Genomic DNA, 21,800 nt, shown 5'->3' with positions numbered 1-21,800 from the left:
CTTTCTTGTTCTTGTTCTGACAGAAAGCTAGAAAATATTTTCATCTTCTACTTCATCCCCTCATAAGATGTGAAATTTCCACTTTTTAATTTGGTTTTCAATAAATAAAGCTTAGTGTGATAAATAATTAAATGATCAGTGATTCAGATAAAGATTGCTTAATATAAACACATATTTAATTAGATCATTGTTGTTGAATTTCCCCCGTAAAGATCATAAAATACTATAAAATATCATATAATACATAAAATATCAAAGAATACACTTATTTCCACATAAAAAAAAACGTGTTTTTTCTCGCAAAAGTCACTCGATATTGAAGATATTAGAAATACACTCATTGCTTGTGTTGTGATAAAACTAGTGAGATGCATGTGTGATGCGGTTAGTAATACAACACTTAGGTTGGTTAGGTTAGGGTGTGCACAAGGTGACTCGGTTTGGCTTTGAGCCACAACCATAACCAAAGTTTCCAGTTAAGGTATTTTAAAAACCGATTGGTTTCGATTATTTCAGTTTTGGTTAATCGTTTATGAACATTAGGTCCATTTGGTTTTCGATTAAATAACATGAAATTTAACTTGGCCAAAAATGTTTAACTTGAGCTGAAAATGTTGACTTGATTTGAACTACTTAAGAAGAAGAACTCATTATTATTTATTTGTTGCCGAGTCCTTTTATAAGCAAGAATCCGAGCTATGTTTTCTCAAGCTTATGTGTGATCTATTTTCATATGAAAATTGTTAATCCTGGAGGAAATTTATAAGCTAGATTTTATATATATATATGTATATATTATAAGTTAATTAGTTAGAATGATATGTATTATTATTACTATTATCCGATAGTATAGATCGAGGCGGTTATTCTATGTATATCCCTCGGTTTATATATATCATCAGATGTAACATTTACAATCACCAATTCATACAAGAACATCATCGATTCCTTAATCAAGAATATTACTCTGATAGAGAGATTTTATCCAACAAAGTGGTATCAGAGCCACCGATCGTTGAATACAAGATCTGCAATTCATTTTTTCCTTCAAAGAACAAAACCCTAATTTACACATGACGACCAACGGCGGAATTCAAACTCAGATTCCGAAATTACTAGGGCCAAATTACTATCATTGGCATATACAGATGAGAGTGTTATTAGAATCACAGGAATTATGGACAATAGTGGAAGAAGGTTACACAGATCTGCCGGCAAATGCATCAGAAAGCGATCAAAATATTCAGAGGGAGAAGATCAAGAAAGATAGAAAAGCGTTGCACATAATGTTTCAGGCTGTAAGTGAAACAATATTCGAGCGGGTGGCGACGTGCAAAACTTCAAAGGAGGCGTGGGAAATACTGCACAAGGCATATAGAGGAGAGAACAGGGTAAAAATGGTACGGTTACAAACCCTTAGATGTGAATTCGATGCCTTAAAAATGAAAGATAGTGAATCTATAGAGGACTATATTAATCGTATGGCAGTAATAGTCAATCAACTTCGTCTAAACGAAGAACGTGTAGAAGAACAAAGGGTTGTAGAGAAAATTTTAAGAAGTTTAACACGAAAATATGAGTCGGTAGTTGTTGCAATAGAAGAATCTAAAGATCTGAATTCAATTTCTACCGAAGAACTACAGGGAATTCTACAATCACATGAGTTACGTTTGAAACAATATGATGATGTTTCAACCGAACAAGCGTTTCAAATACAAAGCGATCAACAAGACAGAACAAGGCAGTCAAGATCAGAATATAACGGCAGAGGACGGGGTAAAGAAAGAGGAAAGTTCAACAATAATTCCATTCGGTGTTTTAACTGTCAAAAATTAGGACATGTGGCACGATTCTGCAATAAAAGGAGTGAATATGATAAATCCAACGCAGCACTCATGCATACTGATGAACAAGAAGGCGAAAATGATGACACAATGTTCATGATATTCAACGTCGAAGAAGTTATAAAAGGTGATTGTTGGTATCTTGACAGTGGGTGTAGTAATCACATGACTGGAGATAAAAGCTTATTTATTACACTAAATGGTTCTGAACGACGTGAAGTAAGAACTGGAGATGATAAGAGATTGGACGTTCTCGGGTGCGGAGATGTGTTAATAAAAGTTAAGGGAATAGAGAGACGGGTTCCCAATGTATTTTATGTGGAAGGCCTAAAACATAATCTTTTAAGCATCGGCCAACTTATTCAAAAAGGATATGATGTGAGATTTAATAATCAAGAGTGTACCATTAAGGATTCCTTTGGATCACATGTAGGAACGGTAAAGATGACTGGTAACAAGATGTTCCCACTGAACATGGAGCAAGATTTAATTGGTAACTCAAATCGGAAGCTTTAGCAACGTTCAAATTATTCAAGGCACTGGTTGAAAACCAAAGTGGTCACAAGATAAAATGTATACGAACGGATAGGGGAGGAGAATATTGTGGAGATGCATTTCAAGCATTACTTAGGACAAGTGGGATTCGCCATCAACTTACCACAAGTTACACACCTCAGCAAAATGGCGTGGCCGAGAGAAAAAACAGAACTCTCATGGAGTTGAGTAGAAGTATGTTAAAAATGAAGGGTCTGCCAAATGTGTATTGGGCCGAGGCAGTATCATGTGCAACGTATTTACTGAACCGAGCAATAACAAAAAGTGTAGCCGACAAAACACCGCAAGAGGCTTGGAGTGGAAGGAAACCTAATGTTGAGCACTTAAGAGTATTCGGTTGTGTGGCTTATGCACAAGTTCCCAAACAACAACGAAGCAAGCTGGATGATAAGACTGTAAGAACTATTCTAATCGGATACAGCGAAAATAGTAAAGCCTATAAACTTTATAATCCACCAACGAAGAAAACAATTATAAGTAGAGATGTTGTATTTAATGAAGACCAACATTGGATCGCTGACAAAGGAAATCAGCAAGCTGCCTCGGTAATAAACATTAATACGTCAGGAGAGGAAGATCTGAACGATGTAGCAGAAGATCAAAGTGACGTAGTGTTAGATCAAAACCCAACAGTTGAACAGCAAGAAACAGACCAGTCACATGAAAGCTCAAGATTAACTAGTGAAAGTACTAGCAACAATCAAAATGAAAGGATAAACATACCGACAGAGACCCACAATGAAGCTGAAGATGAAGACTCATCATCGTCGGAAAATGAATTCATAAGAACCAAGAAGGTGACTGATATATATCATAAGACAAGACCACTTACAAGGACGCAAATAGAGGCATTGTATGACAAAGACAGGAGTTCAAATAATGCAGTAAACTTTGTTCTTTTCACCAATGCTGATCCAACAACATATGAAGAAGCAAGTAAACAAATCAAATGGAGGGAAGCTATGGATAGGGAGATAGAGTCCATTCTAAAAAACGAAACGTGGGAATTAGTTGAACCACCACAAAATCAAACACCTATAGGAGTGAAATGGATATACAAGACGAAATATGATGAAAATGGAGAAGTGAGCAAATACAAAGCAAGGTTGGTGGTGAAAGGCTACAAGCAAAAGTATGGCGTCGATTACCAAGATGTTTTTGCTCCGGTAATTAGATTTGATACGGTGAGACTCGTGTTAGCATTAGCTGCGCATTATGGATGGTATTTGAATCAAATGGATGTGAAAACGGCCTTTCTAAATGGCAATCTAAATGAACAAGTATTCATTGAACAACCGAAAGGATATGTTATTAAAGGAGAAGAAAGAAAGGTGTGCAAACTAAGAAAGGCACTCTATGGTTTAAAACAAGCACCGAGGGCTTGGTACAGCAGAATAGAAGGATATTTCCTGTCAAACGGGTTCAAGAAATGCACTTATGAGCATACGTTATTTATAAAAATAACCGGAAAGGCAAGACTCATAATTTGTCTCTATGTTGATGATTTAATCATTGCAAGTGATTCGTTAGTTATGTTAAGCAAGTTCAAAGAGTCAATGAAAAGGGAATTCGAGATGACAGATATGGGAATTCTACATCACTTCCTTGGAACGGAAGTTATGTGTAAAGACGGGGATATTGTGCTATCACAGCATCAATATGCTAAGGGAGTATTGGAAAGATTTAACATGATGGACTGCACGAGCATCTCTACACCAATGGAATATGGACTGCGGCTTTCCAAGCAAGATACTGATGAAGAAATCGAACCCAATATCTATAGAAGACTAGTTGGCAGCCTCATGTATCTAACCAATACAAGGCCAGACATCATGTTCGCTGTAAACAAGATCAGTCAGTTCATGGAACATCCAAAAAGGAGTCATTGGGAAGCAGGGAAAAGAATTTTAAGGTACATAAAGGGAACCATGAATCAAGGTTTGGTATACTCAAAGGGAAGCAAAGGTTCACTGCTGCTCGGGTACAGTGATAGTGACTATGCAGGGAGTATCGATGACAGCAAAAGCACATCAGGTTATGTGTTCTATCTCGGATCAAGTATAGTGGCCTGGCAATCGAAAAAACAAAAGGTAGTAGCACTGTCGTCCACAGAAGCGGAGTACATTGCACTTTCAGTGGCCGGATGTCAAGCACTTTGGCTCAAAGGACTCCTAGATGAACTAGAAGAAAAAATCAAACAACCTCCGGTAATATATTGTGACAATAAGTCGACAATATGCTTAGCCAAGGACCCGGTGTATCATGGCAAGAGCAAGCATATAAGAGTTAAATATCACTTCATCCGGGATTTAGTCAAGAAAGAACAGATAGAACTGTATTACTGTTCTACCAAGCAGCAAGTAGCGGATATCCTTACTAAGGCCTTACAACTCAAAGATTTTCAGCGCATAAAGGAACTTCTTCAGTTTCGTGAAATCCAGCTTAAGGGAGGGTGTTAATCCTGGAGGAAATTTATGAGCTATATTTTATATATATATGTATATATTATAAGTTAATTAGTTAGAATGATATGTATTATTATTACTATTATCCGATAGTATAGATCGAGGCGGTTATTCTATGTATATCCCTCGGTTTATATATATCATCAGATGTAACATTTACAATCACCAATTCATACAAGAACATCATCGATTCCTTAATCAAGAATATTACTCTGATAGAGAGATTTTATCCAACAAAAATTCTTAATGAACTTTTTTCTCAACCTATGATGTGGGATAAATCCGTTCATGGACAGAACTTCTTAACCAGTCCGTTCATGCCAGTCAACGAGTTGATTAAGGTGGCCTGAACCGTGGTTTGATCAGAACAATTTTTGAACCGTGGTTTGATCAGATCAACTTTTTACCGGTTTGATCAGAAGGACTTCAAACTTTAGAGCTGGAGAAGATGTTGGAATGATTGAAAATCGCTTTAGGAATTGAGAGATAGAAGAAAAGGAATAAGTACATTAAAAATTAAATGTGGTTGGAGTCGAACTTTGCAACTCCCACATAAATACATATAGATAATTGTGTTATTTCGTACATAAATGATAATTGTATTATTTTAAAGAGAAAAATGCCCGGATAGTCCCTGTGGTTTCGCATTTTTTCACCTATAGTCCCCAACTTTCTAAAATTACCTGAATAGTCCCCAACTTTTCATTTTTTGTTCCCGGATAGTCCCTGGGTCTAACTTCAGTTTGTTTTCTCTGTTAAATGGGTGTGAAATGACCAATTTACCCTTGCCTTTAAAGGCCAAACCACAGGGACTATCCGGGCATCTTCTACATTTTAAAGCACCCATTTTCTTCATACCTAACATCGACAAAAAAATCAGATCTCATTTCTTGGATTTCTTTGTTGCCCTGCAAATAATCATGGCAATATCCATCAATTGTCAAATAAAGAAAAAGCATACAATCAAACAGAATCCATCAAGAAAACAGAAGCAAATGTGTTTACTCACTGTGCAGGTTGTGCTGCAGGAACAGCGGCTGCTGGAGCTGGAACTTTCTCCTGTGGGCCCTGAACAAAATGAATGAACAGTTATAAATTAAGAATTTGATAAGAATGTTGAATAAACAATCACAAACACCATCAGAACGGCTTATTGATGTATCAAAACACAATTAAAGAATACATGTTGGTTTAAAATAGCATTAATGCCAAATTAACCATTAACTAATGCATTTAAAAAAAAACAAATTACCTGAGCAAAACGTTCCTCCTTGCGAGCCAATTTCCTTTCCCGGCTAGCCTTGTTCTTGACACGTTTAGCCTCAAACTGATCAGACAACGTCTTCTCTCTAGCCTTCTCAGCCTTTGATTTGTGAATGCTTTCCATCAACACACTCTAAATCATCTTGGTGCCTTTACGAGACGGTGGCCGGGCCGGCATCATCGCCGTTGGTAATCATCAGAGAGAGAGACAGAGGTGATGAGGGGGGTGTGAGGTGACTTGGGTGTTTTAGGGTTTCTTCAAAGAAAATTGCAGAGAAGAAGGTGATGGTGGAGGGTGGAGGAGGGTGATGTTGGGTGGAGGTTGAAGATGAAGTGTTGTGGTGGGGTTTTTCTCTAAAAATGAAGAAGATGCCCGGATAGTTCCTGTGGTTTGGCCTTTTAAAGGAAAGGGTAAATTGGTCATTTCACACCCATTTAACAGAGAAAACAAACTGAAGTTAGACCCAGGGACTATCCGGGAACAAAAAATGAAAAGTTAGGGACTATTCAGGTAATTTTAGAAAGTTGGGGACTATAGGTGAAAAAATACGAAACCACAGAGACTATCCAGGCATTTTTCTCTATTTTAAATGTATTATATTTTAAGACCATCCCCAATAGCTCAATTTTTGGGTTGCTTTTTGCCATTTGTCCACCTCATCCATTTGTTCCTATTGTGAGTATTATTTTTTTCCAATGTATTTGAGATGCATATTTCGTGAAGAATGCATATTTGAGATGCATGTTGTCAGGTGGTGGGGCCAAAGGGTGGGGGGTTGGGTGATAAATTAAAAAAAAAAACCTTTAATTTATGTAAAAGGTGGTGATGATGTTACAATGTTTTTATGTGTTTTTTTATTGGGTGGGTTTTTGATGTTTTTAAAGGGTAAGTTTTGTCTGATGTGGTAGCTGACTGGACATGTTTTTAGATGTTTTTAATGAGTCTTATTGTGGATGCTCTAAGTTTTAAGGGTAAATATTGGCAAAACAAGAAGCATAGGTACCTATTCTGCAAATGATTGAAATTAATATGCATGGTTTGTTAGGATGAGGGACGCTATTCACGTCAAAGATTTCATTTGTTATCCGGACGTCTTACTCATTATTTGAATTCGTAATCTTAAACTAATTTCAAACATTTTCATTAATTATAAAATTGTTTCTAAATTTCTTTTATTTACTTGCTTGATTCATGTATTACTTTTGATGATTCAGTTCCATATTTATAGCTTCTGTCATTCCTTGTTTTGAATAATATTCCATAACATCTGTTGCTTTTACTTACGCATTTATTATTTTTAGATTCTAAAGAACATGGCTCGCAGTAATGTTATCATCATTGAAGATGATAATGAAGATGATGAAATCTTTGTTATTAATTCGGCTACCCAATTTCAAGCATGTTCATCATCCAAGAAACCATTACTACTAAATAAAAAAAGAAAAAGAGAAAGTAAAACACTGTATAGCTTCTGTGGCATTTGCATGGACACAAAGACAGCCTCTGAGATGTTTGACAACACCGGCATTTGTAACCATCTCTTTTGCTCAGACTGCATCAGGCAACACGTAGCGGTTAAAATCAAGGAGAACTTGACAAAGGTTAAGTGCCCAGACCCTAGTTGCAAAGGGGTGATAGGGCCGGAAGCATGTCGGTCCATTGTTCCAAAGGAAGTGTTGGAAAGATGGGAGAGCATTCTTTGTGAGTCTGTCATCATGGAGTCTCAGAAGTTCTACTGCCCCTTTAAGGACTGTTCTGCAATGTTGGTGGATGACGGTGGGGTCGTTGTAACGCAATCAGAATGCCCGAATTGCAATCGCCTGTTTTGCGCGCAGTGTAAGGTTGCATGGCATTGTGGGATCAGTTGTGTTGAGTTTCAAAGCTTGAAAAAGGACGAGAGAAATCCAAATGATATCTTGTTAATGAATCTTGCAAAGGAAAAAAGATGGAAGAGGTGCCCAAACTGCAAGCGTTTTGTGGAAAAAGTTAGTGGTTGCAACTACATAGCTTGCAGGTATTAAATTTGATTTTTTATATAATTTAAGTGTGTCCGGTCACCGGTGGTTGTTGATGATGAGTTTTGTTGTTGCAGGTGTGGGAAAGGTTTCCAATACAACATATCCTAAAATTAAAAAGTCATAAGAAGGCTATCAAACGGACTCTGGTTGACCTCATTCAAGCGGCATTGGAACCGTCTTATCGAACTCCGCGATATGAGATTTTAGGGTTTTGCTTGTAGATTTTAGAATTTTTTTTATACATCATTGTGTCTTTTTATTTTTCATTATGTCTTTTTTATATTTGCATCGTTGTGTTTTGTGACTCATTGTGTCTTTTTTCTTCGACATTGTGTTATATTTTTTAGCATTGTGTTATATTTTGCTCGAAATTATGTTATATTGTACGATCTATTATGTCTTTATACACTTCTTATTATTAGGAGCTTTTGTAGAATAATTTTACCCTATTTTCGAGTACCTTTGAAGAAGAGAGGTGAAAGGAAGGAAAAGAATTGAAAAAAACGGAAAAAAAAACTAGGAAAAAATTTGTGTTTCCGGTAAAAAAAAAAAAAAAAAAAAAAAAAACTTTTTTTTTCTTTTCATTTCATTTGAACTTCATACCACGAAATCAAATTTTATTTTTATCTTCCCTCTGTTTCTTTTTCCTCTCTATTCGTTTCTTTCACACATTTGTTTTCTTTTTTGTTTTTTTATCAATCTAGTAGTTATACCATCACATCGTATAGTCTGCATGTTTGCCATTTTCTTTTTCAAAAGATAACTATCATTAGTCTGAGTATGATTAATTTTTTTTTCTTTTGGAAATAATAATTTCTTTCAAATATATTTTTAGGCTATGACAAATTGACAATGGAAAACAACTATGCAGTTGCCTATAAATTATTGAAATGCTCCATTTCAAAACTTTTATCAAGTTAAAGGGTAAGGCTGCAAGCCTGCAATTACTAAAAGGCCCAGTTACAATTTGGTGTCAAGTTGGACACTTAAATGTTGGCCCAAGTAATTGTCTTAACAATAAAACCCATTGGTTCACTTTGAGCCCATTTATAATTCATTGAAATATATTGGGTGGTTTGAGCCCATTTATGTAGTTGTCTTAAGAATGAGACCCAGTGGTTCACTTTGAGCCCATTTATACACATTAAAAATCTTCAATTTGTACTTGGATTGAAATTGAAATATTGAATGAATTCAACTTTCCAGCTAACACGTTACCAAGTGGTTGACATTAATGAAATTGTAATAGTTACTAAATTTGGCACATGTTCTTTAATTCACACAATAATACCTAATATTAAAAGAATAAAACTAACTAGCTATCATATTACTCCTTCAATAACTAGATTGAAGCACATGTCATTATAGCCTAGTAGCATCTTAGGGTGCAGGGGCGGACCCACTTGGATCCGTGGGTGGGCGGGCGCACCCCATAAACTTTCGGTTTTATAAGTATATATACGATTCAATTTTGACTCCGCACCCCATGAAAATTTGACTCCGCACCCCATGAAATTGATAATGAAAGAATAGTGGAAGTAAAATGTGTTTGAACTAAAAGAAAAGAGAGTAAAAATGATGTTCACCATATTAGTTGCAGGTTGAGCAAAATAGTGGAGAAGAAGACCTTATTTAGAAATGGGGCAATTTTGTAATTTTAGATACTCACTCAAAATTCAGGATGGCAGCACACGTGATCCTTTCCCTTTTTACTATTACTCAATTCTTTATTTTTTTTTAATTTTTTTCTTATCTTATTAAATTATTAGTTTGCTTAAAGATCCATTATCTCTCCATATTAATTATATATGTATTCTATGTAATTACTATTTGAAATGCTCCTAGAAAAAAAAAAACTCAAATTAAATGTCACTAAGCTAACTGATTGATACAAATGTAAAAAATGTATGTTAGGAGTCCTTGATTAAAATTTTCTAGTTTTGTCTTTTGATTATTTTTTTTTTTTGTTGTTGTTTTAGACTTTAGTTAATGATTTTGTTGTTTTATTTAAAGTTTTGTTTGTTTGAATGATTAGCAATAAGTAATCAACATTTAAAACCAGGACTTGAATGTTTGAAACTTAAAATTGAAAATTATAGACTATGGTTGATGATTGCTTATTTGTTTAAGTGCTTAGCGTTGTTTCATGGACTTATGGAGCGATATATATGTGAAAGGAACCATGAATAGATATCTTATGGAACGATTTGTCAAGATGAAAGGGATTGAGAATTTAAGTGATAGTTGTATATGAAAGACTTGCTTAGGAAAGTGTCTCTAGATGATATTTTGGATAGATTTAAAAAAAATGAAAACCCGCAGGGCCCAATTTTAAATATGTTTGTAATGACATTTAACACTTTGACGTGCTTTTGATGAAAATTTAAATTTTAGTTTAATGTTCTTTTATTTTACATGACCTAACCCGACCCGCTATAAACCGAACTTTTTATATAGCTAGGGGCCTAAAATATTTAAAAATATTTCGCACCCCCAAGACAAAATTTCTGCGTCCACCACTGTTAGGGTGGGATAAAACTTATGAACCATTAGGTCCAAGGTTCGATTCCCACAAAGGGTGTGTTCCTCTATATTTATTGGGTTTCCTCCTGAATTGGTGTATGGACATTATAGCCTAGTGGAGATGGATATGATCAAGTGGTTCCGCCGGTGGCACGATGATACTTCAGTGCTCCGTTAGTGATCCAAATTGGCCTTTCAGAAAAAATAGCTAGATTGAACCACTTAACCAACGTATCGGATTAAAACTGATCGAACCAAAAAAACCAGCAAGTTAAGCGATTTAAATTGGCCAACTGGAAAAAAAGGGTTTTTTGAAATGTTGGTTGAACACTAAGGTTTGAATCTCCTTCGCTTTTTTTATATCTTATGTATTTTTAAACTAATCCTATCTTTGCTTTCTCAGTGCAAGTAATGTTCGAGATTCATAAGTATATGACTGGGTGGGAGGGACAAAACACAGGAGGAAAAAAGTTACTCAATCCATTACTCTTATTGCTTGTTGGGGTATTTGGCGAATTCAGAATAAATGCTTGTTCTTAAGAGAGCCCATCAAGATAGAGAAAATCATAGAAGAAATCAAGTCGTTGAGCTTCTTAGGGTGTAAGGAGTGGTTAAACACTTTGGAGTGGCAAACCAAAAAACCGACCAATCAGAGCGCGCCATGTCAATCAGTCAAAAGTGTTTAAACTTTGGTGAAAAGTGTTGGCAATGGTTTAGACACTTGGTGAAGTGGTAAACTATTTAAAAAAAAAGAAAAAAATTGTGATTGGTTGAGATAGAAATGGACCCCACCCACAATACCCTCTCTCTCTCTCTCAATCACCTTCCCCGCATCGGCTTCCCCTCCCCGCACCACAACCTTCGCCGCGTCAGCAAAACCTCGGCGGCGGTGTTTGCCGCTCGGCAAAACGGTTTGCCGAGTTTTGCCGACTACCGCTCCGCACACCCTTAAGAATCAAGAAGTCGGCGAAGTTGGAAGGCCTTGATTGGGTCAAGTGGGAATCTTTTCATGTGTAATTTTGTTGTTTGTTCGCTCTTGTGTTGTGTTGTTCTGCCTTTAGTTAGTTGCTTGCTAGCTGGGTTGGTTTAATAAAAGTTATCGTTCGAAGAAAAATTAATTGCTTTTGACGTTATTTGTTTTGGAAACAACTTTAATCGATGAATCGGTAGGGTAGTCATTTCTCATATTTAAAAATATAGTGATGTTTAATTAATTCTATAACGTAAATAATAAGCAAACCCATACAAGACGTATGGTTGTGTTGTCTGATAAAATCACACATTAACTAATTTTCACCTAATTGGAATGCACACATTAAGTCCGCTTTTAAACAAACCAAAAAAGTTTATTAGGAGCTATCATTTATTTATTTTTTCAAATAAAACTTATTTCAAAGTAAGGCATGACAATAGGAGCTATCATTTATTTATTTTTTCAAATAAAACTTATTTCAAAGTAAGGCATGACAATATGATTCAAAGCCACATATTATAGTAAAATGGATGACATTATTGGTGATACATGTTAGTAAAGGGAATATTTTAGATTTTTTTTTTTTTTTAAAAAGGGTTGACTTCCTTCAATAATTAACAATGACATGTAAAGTCCAAACCAAATGGATGTAAACAAAAAAAAACATCTTCAATCGGTAACCATTCATGACTATTGAAATGTTAAATTATTTAATTATAAACTTCTTGGTTTTAATATTCTCACTAAACATACATCTCTTTCATGTTAATCTCACCATTTAGATCTAAAAAAATATGATTAATCAAAAGAATTAATATCATAAGTAGTATATATATATATATATATACATATATATATATGTATATGTATTGGGGGTGGATTATATAGAAAAGAAAAAAGGTCAATATGGAAGAGGAAGATCTTGTCATCGACCTTTTTACGCCTCCATGGCTCCATTGTATGAACATTTCATGGATACTTGTCATAAACAATTTTCTTTTTTTACCCTAATACTTTTCTATCTTCAACTTTACTCCGATCTTTCATATTTTACAAATTCGTCGTTTTACATACATTGACAATGGATTCTTACCATAAAGGAGTTAATGGTAATACTGAATTATATAGAGGTGTAAAGAATGACCGACTTTAAAGAGAAATTAAGAAATGTATTAATGAATTTTAGTTTTCTAATGTATATAAACTTGTTGATAAAAATATTATATTATACTTAAGTTAGTTTTGGTACATGGGTTGTTTGGTCATCGTTGTGAAGAACTTAGTGAAAAGGTGTTAGGATTGTAAAAACTTAACATGTGTAATCAATGCATCTCTTTTTCACTAGGATAAGTTTAGCAAACATTATACATGTGCTTTCATTGTGATAAAAGCTTAACATGTGTAATCAATGTATCCCTTGTTCTTCTCCTTACGAATTTTAGATGCTAAACCAAAAGAGTTGATAGTTTCGATAGCACACCAACCTTTGCAGTGGCGGATCTAAAAACTTTTTTTACTGGGTTCCTTTTGATAGATTCTCACTAATTCTCACTATTTTTTTTCAAATCATATGAGGTTCTCACTATTTTTTCCCATTTTTTCTAAACCAACCCACAAAAGTGGCCTAGATCTGCCCCTGAACCTTTGATCCATCTACTGATAGGTTCGATAGCACACCAACGTTTGATCCATCTACTGATAGGTTCGTTAACACACCGACACATGACTGCAAAAAAACCCTCAAAGCCCATCAATCCCATAAGTATCATACCAAATCCCACCAATCTCATAAGTATCATACAAAATCCCATCAATCGAATCACTTTTTCAAGAAATACGAGACATCTAAGTCATACAAGTAAAGAGATCTATTCATTGATAAGAAAAAGAAAAAACGTGAACGGGGACTGGATTGATGATAAAATAGAATCCTGGGTTGCAAACAGTGATTCGATTGATGATGAAAAAAGAGAATTCTTGGTTCAGTTCTCCACCTTAACGACAGAAAAAAGGATTGATCAAATTTTATTGAGTCTGACTCATAGTGATCATTTATCAAAGAATGACTCTGGTTATCAAATGATTGAACAACCGGGAGCAATTTACTTACGAGACTTAGTTGACATTCATAAAAAGTATCTAATGAATTATGAGTTCAATACATCCTCTTTAGCAGAAAGACGGATATTCCTTGCTCATTATCAGACAATCGCTTATTCACAAACTTCGTGTGGGGCTAATAGTTTTCATTTCCCATCTCATGGAAAACCCTTTTCGCTCCGCTTGACCTTATCTCTCTCTAGGGGTATTTTAGTGATAGGTTCTATAGGAACTGGACGATCTTTATAGAAACATCCAATAGCGAAACTTATCATCGGTTTGATGAAGAATTGAAAACCCCCCATCTTTATTCAAAGAGGAAAATGCAAATCTTTATCTGATGGCTAAGAGCTATAAAGGCACATTATAAAAGACATGGTTGATATAGTGGTTAGAAGTATGATCTCATACTACCATATAACTATTTTATATCATGCATGTGACTTTGAAACCTACAATAGTAAAGAAAAACATGACATGACTGAAAATATTGGTCTTGACTTGCAAGATCCTCTTAAAAAAAACATCTAGCTTTTTGTTTAAGTCTCTACTTTAAAAGCTTAATTAGAAAAAGAGAATTTTGAAAGTTAAATAATGCTATAATGTTGTAATTGATCTTGATTTTAAAAACATGCAAATGTTGTGATAGGGGTGTTACAAATTCATACAACTCTCAAACATTCATGAGAAGCCAATCACCACTTAAATTCTATAAAACAAGTGAATGGAGTAAAAAAAATCGAGTAGCAATGTGACTCTAAATTAACAATTAACGTAAATTAAACTACATCATACTAGATTGGGGTAGAATGTTAAGCTGTAAAGTTACTTTACTCAGGCTTAGCCTCACAAAAGTTGAATGGATATTTTAAGGACAACTCCAAATTACTCATCTTGATTCCTTGGTCTCATCCACTATCATATCACATTTTTTCACTTTACATCAGTGTTACGTCATAAAGTACCTGTTATCTAATCACACCACTTTCATTCACTTTTTTTTTCACTAACTCTCACTATGATTTAATCGGGTTGAGCATTGATACTCCTAATCCTCAGTTACGGGATCTTACGGTTTGGAGGGATTTAGAGGGCAACCAGCGACAGTTTTGTTCGATGGAAGTTTGGCACAACATTCGTAACCGAGATAATCCTGTTAGCTGGGTGAATATGGTTTGGTTCGGCCAGTGTATTCCCCGGCATTCTTTTCACCTTTGGCTAGTTATTAAAAATAAGCTCCGAACACAGGACCGGTTGCGTGTTTGGGAAGCGGGTAGTGAAACAAACTTAAGACTCATGTGCTGCCCACTTTGCCAGCATGACAGAGACTCTAGAGATCATTTGTTTTTCTCTTGTGATTTTGCTTCGCAGGTTTGGAGGGAAGTAAGGGCTATGGTTGATATGGATACCGTCTCTGGATCTTGGGTTTCCATTTTGGAGTGGATGGAACGGTACTCGAATTCTAATACTCTAGATCGAGTGGTTTGTAAGCTGGTGATAGCTGCTGCGGCTTATTATATTTGGCAGGAACGCAACAATAGGCTTTTCAACAGAAGTCAGGGTTCGGTGAGCCAGATTGCCGAGAAGATTAAACATACTGTCCAACTTCGGTTGATGGATTTCAAGCTTCAAAAGCGAATGGATTACAAAAGAGTTGTAACGAGATGGCAGATCCCAGAAAGGGTGCTGATTGAAGACCCGGGTTAAAGTTTCTTGATGGGGGGTGTTTAGTTTGTTAGTTTTTGTCGTTTGGCCGTGTTTTTTGTTTTTCGGGTTGTTCTTTGTTTTGTGGTTGTCGTGTTTGGGCTTTGTTTTTGGCTTGTTTGTAGTGACTTGTAGTGTGTGTCAGTGTTTTGGCACACCCTGTTCTTTTGTTTGGTGATTTATAAAATTTACCGGGGTAACCCTTTACCCAAAAAAAAAAACTCTCACTATGATTTCACTAGTTTTCACTACCCACTACCAATTAAAATAATACTATTTTTAAATAAGTTCAAGATAAAAAAAATACAAAATATTCTGATTGGTTGAAAAAAGCATGACCCACATCACCAAACCTCTCTCACGCCGTAAGGAGGCTCAAACCATCCCCCATCACGCCCCCTTCTGTGGTGTTAAGGCCCCATCACATCCTTCACAATGCCACATCACCTGGGCATCATATTATAGTGCATAGCCTTATCCTCTCTCTTTATACCTCTTAGACCTTTTGTAATGGTTCGCGTCCAGGGGCGTTGATCGATCCGATTCAGCAACAACGTGACAACACTTTTGGGGGTAGAAGGGTTTTTTGCAGGAGCTACACCGTGTCGGTGGGGGCGTGGAAGGAGAGACATGGTTCTAACCACGGCTGAAGGGGCAGGTTTGTTGCTCACCTCCAACGTGGCATCGATGGTTCTAACGTGGCGTGGTTCCATGAACGTGGACCACTATATGTGCATAACATTACAAATACATATCACACGTGTGTAATTTATACATTGATATCATGATGCAGATTGACTATGATAACCGGTGACATCTATAACCTAAAGTCGTGAAAGTTAGAATTAGTCTAACTGATAATAAATATGATCTATTATAGGCTTGTATATATAATATTCAAGGTATTTGACGCATTCAATTAAACTGAGTTCACGATACTTCTTGAGATTGTGAGTTACAAAACTAGCCTATCGAGTTAATATCAATTTCCTTAGTGTTAAACAGCAGACTAAGCCATACTATTATTACCAGATTTATAATATTGATAAATAAAAACAAACTTATTTATCTTTGTTTCATAACATTATTTACTAAATATCCTATCCTACTTCTAATAAACGATTTCAAAGAATAACGTGTCAACGCCATATCATCTCTTAACAATTAATTTTAATGAAAATTGTTTTTTATTATTTTTTAATCGGGTTAATATCATAAAATTAAAACATTGCTTATTTTAAATACTTATCTTATTATTTGTTTTTTAATTCAAAAATATTTCTAACTTAACGATTATTTTTTTGTTAGATTAGAGCTATTAAACATTCTCACAAAATCATAATTACTTCAAATATATCTTTAATTTACAATTTATAATAATACATTTAAATTAAACCTTACCAAAACAATTTTTATGAAGTTTTTTATATTAAATTTATAATGATAATGATATTTTTGAATTAAATTACCAAAAAATGGCATAAATGCTACTCTTGTAGTACCGGAGCTCAATAAATGTTCCTTTGCAAAACCCCAGGTTGTTTTCTGCGAATGACAAAGTTTTCGCTTGCCATCTCGATAATCTAGAATTAAAATCAACCACCGGTTTCCGGCTAGAGTTCGATTCATGTTTGCCCCCACCATCATATTGATTTACAGGAATGCAAAACACCCCGTGTTGCACCTCAAAATATCTGCAGTCTGCCCCAGCTCTTGTTTGCCCAAACCGACCCCATATACCTTACTCTTTGAGGGGCTCACCTTGAGTCCTCATGCATGAAAAAAGCACCGCAAAACTCGGTTCAGGTTTCTAACGGATTCCACATCACCATCACCAACAAAAACCACGTCGTCTGCTTCAAATAAATGTGAGTTTGTTGGACCATTGTTTGATAAGATTGACCCATGAAAAATTCCAGAATCCACATCCCTCAACATCACCACATTGAGGGCTTCCATAACTAGGATGAAGAAGAACAAGGACATCGGGTTTCCTTGCATAAAGACCAATTTTCGAGGGAAAAGCCAATGTGGGTGAGCCATTGATTAGAACCAATGCTGACCCGATAGATAAAACCCCCAAAATCCAGTATCTCCACTTCGTCGGGAATCCCATGTATGTCAGAACTGTGATTAAGAACTTCCAATTCAAAGTGTCATAGGCTTTATTAAAATCAACTTTGACAATATATACCAGTTTCTTATACCTTTTAGCCCATGAGTAAACTTCATTTAAAATCAAGGGACTATCTGTTATGTTCTGTCACAGCCTGATTTCCCGGTGGGCCCGTACTTGGGGTTTATGTGTGACGATTGATATAGATATTCACATTTAGCACAGCGAAAGTCTTGGGATTATAAAAGAATATTACAAAGTACAAGTATCCGAAAATTCAAAAATAATATACAGACGGAAAGTGTACTAAAGATCCACAGGCGGATCGGAAATTACAAAAATGAATACATAAAGACTACTAGGCTTTGCATGGAGTCAATTTTCACTAGTAAATTCACAGTTCTGTACTTGCTAACCTGCGCTTAGTCTTTTGAAAATACGTCAGTTTTTACTGGTAAATACAATTAACCGACACGTTTTGAAAATCTTTTCAAAACCATTTTATACCATAAGGTATATCATTTTTATAAATAACTTGGGACAAACTATATCTCTTGTTACCAGTAGTACATACTTGTCAATACAGACGGGGCCCGAAACTAGACGCCGATACATGATTAACCGACACGCCACTTTTTAATAAAAACATAATATAGCATAATAGTGTCTATCAGGTGTATGCCTACACCCCACGCATAGGTGATGTGCACAAAATGCAACATATAAATTACATCAATTGTGGCATAAAACTAACCATTTTTTAGTACTAATATTGGAAAAAGTATGCTTTTGTCTTCCTTTTGTATTTTCAGAATTAAATGAGCTCAAATAGACAAAAGAAGCAAAAAGACAGCTAAATCTAACATAAATACAAGAAAAGGAACAAACGTGGCATGCCCGACCTCCCGACAGCATCTTCCCAAGCAAAACAAGAAAACAAAAGCCTGAACACGCCCCGTGCTCAGTGAGCACGGGGGCGTGCCCAAGTGACTGCAGAAAAGACAAAGTGGTAGAAGCTTCCATCGCCCACCACCGGGCCGTGCTCAGCGGGCACGGGGCCGTGGTCAACTATAAGATTCGCGGAATCCAGGCAAATCTTGATAGTACAGATATGCTTCTGCATACGGAGTCGTGCTCAGCGGACACGAGGGCGTGGTCAACTAGTGCAGACAAACTGCATTTAATGAAGAAAGAGAGAAGGATGGACATGGGGCCGTGTCCAGCGGACACGGGGCCGTGCCCGAGTTTTTGTTCAGCCTATAAATAGGAGTGATTGGAGCTCTTGCAACTCATCCCTTGGCACACCACCTCTCTCACACTTCACCTACCACCCACCACCATCACAACTCCATCATCCATTGTCCATCATAGAGTGTGTGAGTCGTCTCGGGATCCAAGATTGATCGTAAGAGTTCTTGACTATCAAAGGCCATGTTTGCCTAAGTCTCTTACATCACTTGGTGAAGAAAAGTGTTTAGTGTAATACTTTTTATTTTTAATCTTTTGCACTTTTTAATTGGTTTTGTATTAATGACTTTAATTACTAGTTTCTTATGTTGAAGGTGATTCTTCCTTATCGTTTGTCCGTGGTGTCTTGGCATTATTTTACTGTCTATATAAAATAAAAGATTTTCATCATTCATATCTCCACGGTCTATATGGAGGTATGTTGGCTACCTGGTCGGGGGTTAAGGGAACGGTTTGGTAAGAGTCTTGCCATTGTTCAGTGTATAGATCCTGCAAAGGACCTGGGTCAAATTTAGTAGGACCTCCTTCAATACCCAACGGTATTGGATGGTGGGGGTCCAAACTCTTTGACCCCCTCATAAGTTAAACTACTATTAAAACTTTAACCCGGCTACTTAGGACTGTATCCCTGCTGACTCAGACTACTTAGTTGAAGGTAACGTCGCCTTCAAAAGAGGGGCCTACCACATTATGTATTAATAACTTAATTAATTATCTTTCAATAATCCAACCCTTTAGGATTGTATCCTTGCTGACTCAAACTACTGGGTTGAGGGTAACGTCGCCTTCAAAAGAGGGGCCTACTACAATAACTAAGATAATCTCTTAAACAAGTGCAAAAGTGCGAAAATAATCAAAGGTTACACTACACACGATTCGGATCCAAGTGATTCATCTTGTCTATCTGTTTTTATTTTTATTTTACTTTTCAGCATTTTAGTTAGTTTTATTTTCCTAGTTTAAAAACCTTTTTCTAACATTTTGATCTGATTAGACATTGAAAATAAACCGGTACTAAAAGCTCTTGTGTCCTTGGACGACCTCGGTATTTTACCAACACTATACTACGTCCACGATGGGTGCACTTACCCATATGTTTCTTTAGTGTTAGTGAATATCGTGTTTATAAATTTAAAACTTGGCTAAAAAGTGTAAAAAGGGCTTAAAATATACACCTAATATATGTTAAACCTAACGTACATCAACTTTTTGGCGCCGTTGCCGGGGACACAAGGATTTTAAGAAAGCTTAAAATCGACGGCTTAATCAGTTTTTCAAAACCTTTTCAAAACGCGCGCACATTTTTCTGCATTTTAGTTTAGTTTGCATTTACAGTAGCCTGAACACGGGGCCGTGCTGCATATTTTTCATAAAACACCCAGATACAGAGTCTGAACACGGGGTCGTGCTCACTGAACACGCCCCCGTGCTCAACGAAACCAGTAACTTTAATTTAAACGCCCAGATACAGATCCTGAACACGGACCGTGTCCACTGAACACGGGGCCGTGTCCACTGAACACGGGGTCGTGTCCAGCCTCTGTTTCCGTCTTTATTTTTGTTTTCTGGCCCCGAGACTCTGTTGTGGTCTGTTGAGTGATTATTATGGATCGATACTCAGGAGACTACAACTACACCTATGAGGAGGATGATTATAGAAGGGATTATTGCACTAATTGTGGTAACCCGCACTCGGTTCAATATTACAACTCATCTCAACCATCCACTTCATACAACTATTATGAGGAGCCCAGGTACGAGCCATCGACTTCATACACATCCTATGAAGACCAAAGGTATGAACTTTCTCCCTCATACTCATATTTTGATGAACCAAGGTATGAGCTTTCATACTCATACTTTGAGGAATCAAGATATGAGCCACCACCTACATACTCTTATTATGAGGAACCATGGCGTGAACAACCCACCTCATATGAGTACTATGAAGAACAAAATTACGACCCTTATCCATCATATACTTACAATGAGGATCAATGGTGTGAACCATCTACTTCATATGAGTACTATGAGGAACCAAGGATCGAACAACCGGATTCAATCTTTGAGGATCCCGATCCTTTTTCTATCACCGAAGTGACCGATAGGATATTAGAAAAACTCAAAACTATCGAGCGATACATAAAAGAATCTCGCGCAAGGGAAGATGAGTCTCGCGCAAGAGAAGAGTTAAATAAAGAAACGATAGTTGAAGAGTTAAAAATGGAAGAACAAATAAGTGAAAAACCGACACATGAGTTAAACAATGAAAGGGGTGAGGACGATAGCATTAAAATTCAAGAAGAGTCTAATTTAGAAGAAATTAATCTCTTGTCACCTTCTTTTGAAAATCATTGTTTAGTACCAACTCATGCTAAGTTTTTAAAAGAGTTAAATACTAACACTAAAATTGAGGAAATGGTAAGTGTTAATTTAACTAATGATCAATTCGCTAATAAAAGAAGACCCTTTTGAAATTAACATTACACCGGTTCCATGTTTCTTTGAAAATCCATTTATTAGTAACATCACCATTGATAAAGATCTTTGTGTTAACATAATGCCTAACTACATTTTCGAAAAATTAAGTATTAGTGATTTTTCTCCACTTCAAATACCCATTTTTCTATCCAATCGAAAAATAATAAAATCAATCGGTGTAGTTGAGGATGTCTCGGTTCAAACAAATCAAATGGTAATCCCAACCGACTTTGTCATCCTCGATGACGCTCCTCTAGTGTTGGGACGACCTTTTGTAAAAACTCACGAAGCTTTGAAAAACCGGAAATTCAACAATCTACCTCTTCAATTAGGGGCATTCAAAAGAAGCATAGATCTTGAGCGCACAATGAAATATCCTTTTGGAAACAATGACCCCCTAATTGAAGATGAAGATGAGCCACCCGATACAAGAGAAAAGATTGACCACTTTGTTGAAGAAGAGGTCGCCATAGAACAAACCTTTAAGGTTCATGATCAAAATGAGCAAC

General features: G+C 36.2%; 2 protein-coding genes and 1 long non-coding RNA gene across 3 annotated transcripts; 2 read left to right on the top strand and 1 right to left on the bottom strand.

Moving 5' to 3' along the window:
- Positions 1 to 5,696: 5,696 nt before the first annotated feature.
- On the bottom strand, positions 5,697 to 6,254 carry LOC110863794. Its single transcript, XR_002549371.2, has 3 exons — positions 6,117 to 6,254; positions 5,874 to 5,932; positions 5,697 to 5,772 (listed from the first exon to the last, which is right to left on the bottom strand). It is a non-coding gene; the product is annotated as an uncharacterized LOC110863794 (long non-coding RNA).
- A 1,130-nt stretch (positions 6,255 to 7,384) lies between these two features.
- Positions 7,385 to 8,378, top strand: LOC110863795 (probable E3 ubiquitin-protein ligase RNF144A). Its single transcript, XM_022113087.2, has 2 exons — positions 7,385 to 8,142; positions 8,221 to 8,378. The coding sequence occupies exons 1-2, from the start codon at positions 7,442 to 7,444 to the stop codon at positions 8,252 to 8,254; spliced, it is 735 nt and encodes a 244-aa protein (XP_021968779.2). The 5' UTR covers positions 7,385 to 7,441; the 3' UTR covers positions 8,255 to 8,378.
- A 6,480-nt stretch (positions 8,379 to 14,858) lies between these two features.
- On the top strand, positions 14,859 to 15,449 carry LOC110944447. The gene has a single exon (XM_022186111.1). It carries the CDS (start codon positions 14,859 to 14,861, stop codon positions 15,447 to 15,449), a length of 591 nt encoding a protein of 196 aa, XP_022041803.1.
- The last annotated feature ends 6,351 nt before the right edge of the window (positions 15,450 to 21,800 follow it).

This window comes from Helianthus annuus, chromosome 6 (genome assembly GCF_002127325.2).
Source record: "Helianthus annuus cultivar XRQ/B chromosome 6, HanXRQr2.0-SUNRISE, whole genome shotgun sequence".
NCBI lineage: Eukaryota > Viridiplantae > Streptophyta > Magnoliopsida > Asterales > Asteraceae > Helianthus > Helianthus annuus.
This window is presented reverse-complemented; position numbering and strand designations above follow the sequence as displayed.